This window comes from Ursus maritimus, unplaced genomic scaffold (genome assembly GCF_017311325.1).
Source record: "Ursus maritimus isolate PB19 unplaced genomic scaffold, ASM1731132v1 scaffold_23, whole genome shotgun sequence".
Lineage (NCBI taxonomy): Eukaryota > Metazoa > Chordata > Mammalia > Carnivora > Ursidae > Ursus > Ursus maritimus.
The window spans coordinates 22,050,400-22,056,106 of record NW_024424786.1 but is presented as its reverse complement, the minus strand read 5'-3'; the positions used below and the strand labels follow the sequence as shown (position 1 = coordinate 22,056,106).

Sequence of the window (5,707 nt, the reverse complement as noted above, 5' to 3'; positions counted from 1 at the left end):
AAACCTAATTAACACTAACATATCATTATGACTCACTAGCATATAAAATCCCACGCCTGCTCTAAATTGCCAGCAATTGGCAATTCCCAAATTCCTAAGGATGAAGACAATAATTTCCAAATAACCAGAGCCATCAGAGACTTTGGGGGGCTCTTGGTAGCTTTACCATTACTTTCTTCTATCAAAGGGCCCAAAACACAGTAATGACTTATAAAACCCACCCACCCCTGCTCCCAAGAATTATAAACTGCAGTCATTGGTTTGGGATCCTAAACAAATTATGATACTGCCTTATAAAAGAAAAGAGATGGTGGTTAACATTTTTTTTGGTAGAAAGAATATGGAATTTGGAGACAAAAGGCCTGAGTTCGAATTCCAGATTAGACATTTATTATCACTGTAACTTTGGGCAGATTGTATAACCCTCCATCAAGTGGGAATAGTAACAATGTCTACCCTCACAGAGTTGTTGTGAGGCAAAAAAACGAGGCAAAATGAATGCAAAAATATTTAGAAATGGGAAAAAAAAACACTCTACAAATGTTAACTCTTCCTCTGCGCTATGAACAGGCTTCGTCTACACTTAGCAGGTGCAAAAAGTACAAAGGTATCCTGCTACAAAAATCTGAATACACTGAGGGGCACCTGGGTGGCTCAGTCATTAAGTGTCTGCTTTTGGCTCAGGGCGTGATCCCGGATCCCTGGGATCGAGCCCCGCATCAGGCTCCTCCACTGGGAGCCTGCTTCTTCCTCTCCCACTCCCCCTGCTTGTGTTCCCTCTCTCGCTGGCTGTCTCTCTGTCAAATAAATAAATAAAATCTTAAAAAAAAAAAAAAGAATGGCTTTTAAAAAAAAAATCTGAATACACTGAAAGTAAACTGATCTTAACAGAAAGAGTAACACATTGCAGAGGGAAAGACTCCATGAAATCTGGATTTAGTGAAAGTGACCCAGGTTTCATATGGAGAAAATCTGGCAGAAAGTTTCAGTATGACATTAAATCTGTTTTTACACAGTGAATAAACCCAGATCTTAAAAGCCTCTGTGGCTTCGAGATTCTATAGAAAAGCATTGGCGACGCTAAATTCATTGAAATTAAAAAGTAAAAATAAAAATCATACTTGGCTACTGATAGCTAAGTAAAAATGTATTACCAGAAGACTTAATAAATAACTGTAGATAGCAGTTTTATTCTTCCAACTTTATTACTGAAAAATTCATAGTTGCAGATGACCTCCTAACCTCTTAAGTTCACTCCATGGTGACATCACTGAAACCCAGACGAGGGCTGATTTTCCAAAATTTTCCTGGATGTAGGGGATTTCTGCATAAATGTACCAAATAAGAAAATGCATTGAGAGCACTCTGTGAAGGTCATCATCCCATACAAGTGTGTAAGATGTTATTATTCGAGAAATCTGAAAAGCTTTTAAAGGTTTTTCAATCTTGTGGCATAAGCCCAGATCTGTGAAATTTACAAAATAAAAATATTCTACAGAAATGATATAAAAAACATGTATATCTCAATATAAAGAATAAAAAATTGAAGGGGTGGGGAATGGAAACCACGAGACAAATTCCTCTCCCGGCTTCCCGGGCTGCTCTTGGACAACCTTGGTTTTGATTTTTCATGTCGCTCAGTCACACACAATGTACATCTTTGTTCATCTCTAGTCCCCTGCAGTTACTCCTGTTCTGAGTTAGTGAGCTTTCAAATAACTGATTTCTCCTGTTGCTTTTCTGAACTCCCTAAACGGCTCCAGCAATCAGCTCATCAGTTATCCATTCCTGACATGGATTCAGCACCGCCGGCCTCTCCCATCTAGCGCTGCTTGGAGGGGGGCGAAACCCCACACCCAGGAGTGAAGGGCGCGAGGAGGCCTCAGTGCAACCCAGAGGAAAACTGATTTGCAAAACCAACTCAAAAGCGGCTGCCCTCCTTAGAATTCCATCGAATCTTGAGTTTCTGGACAGTCCTCTAGGCCTAACGGGTCCCCTATGCCTGACTGCGAGCTCAAGGTAAACCCAGAGTTTTTATACGCGTTATGAGCATTCATGAACTTCTGCAGGTATTTGGAGGTATAGAGCCAGTGGTGTTTTAAGACATCCTCCATCTCATAGCATTTGGACTGCCTGGCATTCATTTTTCGGAAGCGCCTGAATAGTTTGTTGCCAGACTCATTTCCCTCACTCGCCCACGCCCCAATGGAGCCATCTCTCTCAATAATTTCAGGGACGTGTGCCAGGGTTTTGTGAAAATAATTGGTGATTTTGCCCTCGTATCTATACTTGAACTTGGTAGAGAGGAGCTCAGCAAAACGCTGTGAATTGAAGCTATACTGGCAGAGGGATTCTGGGCACTCTTTCGCAGGACACGACGATCGCCATACAGGCTTCATCTTCAGGTAAAGGTCCATCAGCTCTCTCAGAGCCTCGTGCCTCTCCTCAGAGGGAATTAATTCACACACTGCTTCAACCGTCTCTTTGGTCATGAGCTTCCTGGCAAAGTTGCCATTCATCCTCATGATCGGCTTGAGGTTCATCTTCTTCCTGAGATGCTTGTCCAACGTAGCCTGCCATCTTTTCCTTTCCTCTTTGGAGGCATTGGGATTCTTATACACCTCCCCTATCTCTAGCTGGAAAATCTTGTAGAACTCGGCCGCATTGCCAATGTCGCAGTGGAGTGCATCTATGGAAGGGACTGTCTCGATGAAAGGTTTCGATGAGACCCCCTTCACCCGATCCCGCAGTTCGTCCACAGACTCGTGGTACGGGTTGGAACGCCAGACCTCATAGCGCTCCAGGTTCTCAGAGTGGCTTCTGGTGATGGAGTGGAAGACAAGATTTTGAGAGGCTTCCAAGCGGGTGGCATCACAAAGGGTACAAATGTATACTGAGCCAGAAGCCTCGAGGCCTTCGACTTCCCGGACGAGTTTCTCATCATAGCCGGTGCCCCTGAAGATGAACTTGAAAGTCCGAAGGATGCCTCCCATCTCAAGCATTAATTGGCTGCTCTTCATGGCCTCCCTCTCAGCAATGAGAGGGCTCAGGATGGCCGTCAGGGTCTCATGGTCAGACTCATCTGCCAGCATGAGACACAGAGGCTTACAACACAGTTCAGAGTTAGGTTTGACTTCTTCGAACACCTTCACATTTTCTGAGCCACGTGCTATGGTAATTTTCATGACCGTGAATGAAAACCGAACTGCCTTTTCTGGAACTGCGGGCCCGCTCCCGTGCTTCTCGCTCACATCTCCCATTCCGTCGCAAGACTCCTTCACCACGACGGTAAAGGGGCCATTCAGGTAGTCATCAAGGTCTTGGGCTCTCATGCCTTCCAGGATGTCTTCTTCCATGTCCATCAGAGCAGACACCAAAGCCGAATCGTAGCGGAACCGCTTCGCAATGGTGTCCACGGGGTAATCGTCCACAGAGGAGGACAGCCCAGACAGGCCATCAATAATGCCCACGTCAGTGCTGGAGGACACGTTCTTCAGAGGGGGCTGCCACTCAAAGGGGTGGTAGCCTGGCAGGAGGACCTTCTCGGCATTCCGAAGCGCATGCAAAGGCTGGAAAATCTGCCTCCCGGTGATGGCTTTCACAGTCCTGTACATCTTGTGGTACTGACTGCAGCTGAGGAAGGTGTTGACACGGATGGCCAAGCAAACAGCTGGCTGCAGCCCAGAGCCCCGCCCCTGCATGATGGCCTCCAGCTCATCCGCTTGTCTGTGCTCATTCCTCGCCCTCAGCGCCAGCAGGAACAAGGTCAGACACACAGCTTTCACATCTCCACCTTCTTCTTTGTCAGCGAAAGCCTTGACTTGCAGCTTGAGCTCCCTCAGGCGGTGCTTCTGAGCCCTCCGGGTCAAGGAGAGGAGATGCTGGCGGGGCCGACCCCCTTTGTTAATATGCACAAAAGTCTCTTTGGATTCCTTGTGGCTCGAGACGTGGTGATTATACTTTTCCAAGCTGACCTCCTCATTGCACTCTTTGGCTGGACATTTCACCATCAGGGAATTCAAGATGCTCAGAAAGGACTTCACTGGACTCTCCAGGTCAGTAGGGAAGCAGGGATACTGGCAACAGGGACAATAGCTGCCCATGACTTTGAGGCATCTGAGAATGCAGATCCTGCAAAACACGTGCTTACAGGTGGTCTCCACAGGGTCAGCCAGAATGTGTTCACAAATCTGGCAGGAGATGGATTTCACAAAGTGTGCTGGGAAGTCCACTGCAAGAAGGGTGGTACTAAGATGTATATTACCGCAGCTGGAAATCTTCTTCATCACTTCTTTGGTGCTAATCCTGGCCTGAGCTCTTCTCTTGTGCCGACTGGCTCTTCTCGCTCGGTCAACCACGGTTTTGAGTTTTTTGCTGAGCTGCACGTTTGGCTGATGACTCTTCCTCTTGCGTCCCTGGTGGGCAGTGTGGCAAATGTCACAGGAGGGTGTGTGGGGTTGCCACTCCATGGTTGCACTCCTTGGGAAGTAAACCTCACGTGGGGCGCTGCTAAACTTCCTGTACATGATGCTCCAGCAGTTATGGCAGAACTCAGTGGGGTGGATGGAGTCCACATCTGCTTTCACATCGATCCGGAAGACCTTGGCAATAAGGTCTGGCCAGGAAGTGGCTCTCTTTTCCTTCTTCCGTAAAAGGACTTGGGTTTTACCATCGACAGGCCCGTGGACTGGATATCTCCTATTGTGCCCATCAGTTTTAAAAGAATTCCCACAGATACGGCAGAGATGTCGAAGGTTGGCTTGGTGGATTGCTTTGTCTCTTGTTTTCCCATCATCATGGGATTTCTTCAGAAACGTAGGGTGAGCTTTTAATGCTGGTTGACTCAGAGCTGGCTTCTGACCATCAGCCTGGTCTGGGACTGCTGGAGATTGCTCCAGAGAGGGTTTCCCCTCAGAGGAAACTTTCTTTTCTACTTGAGCTGCTTCAGGTGCCTTTTCAAAAGATCGCACCCTGAATAGTTTAAATTTCCATTCTGAAAATTTAATATGTGGGTGCTGAATTTCATCTGGGGCAGGAGTGAGTCCCAGGGTGGGTGGCAAAGAGACAGCCATGCTGGCTGAGATCCCTGAGAACAATGAAAAAAAAGTCAGATTAAGAAAAGAATTCAATATCCCACTGATGCATCTTGGAAGGAATACAAATTAATACATTCAATTATTCATTCATTCATTGATCCAAAAAGTTACTTATTAAACCTCCTATTTTAATATACTCCGTTAGGTGCTGAGCATACAGCAGAGAATAGTCATTTCCCGGCTTTGACCGTGTACACAGTCATCTATACCAACATGCACCACAATGGTTCATTTTACGTATTTATGTATGACCTTACTTTCTTTCCACCAAAACCTTAAGGTCTTTGAGGACAGAATCTTTGAGTGATTCATTTCTATCTCTCCAACATTCCTAGTACACATTAGGGCTGAATAGTAATTTGCTGAGTAAATCCAAGGAAAAACTGGCTAGTGAAACCACAGAAAAGTCATATTTTCTGCATTGTATTAGCCTCATTGCACTAGCTGGACAATATATTTCTAGCTTTTTAAAGCAGTCTCCCGGGAGCTTGGTTGTTTATTTCTTACAAGCGGATCATAAAGGGATGATAAAGCTACAAACCCAAAGAAACTAATTACTCACTACTTGAAAGGATGAAGTGAATTTTGAGGCTTTATGAATGCTAACTAAT

At 45.7% G+C, this 5,707-nt stretch overlaps 1 protein-coding gene across 1 annotated transcript; it reads right to left on the bottom strand.

The window, feature by feature from the left end:
* Positions 1–810: 810 nt before the first annotated feature.
* Positions 811–5,072, bottom strand: RAG1 (recombination activating 1). Its single transcript, XM_008686790.2, has one exon. It carries the CDS (start codon positions 5,070–5,072, stop codon positions 1,941–1,943), a length of 3,132 nt encoding a protein of 1,043 aa, XP_008685012.2. The 3' UTR covers positions 811–1,940.
* Positions 5,073–5,707: the final 635 nt, after the last annotated feature.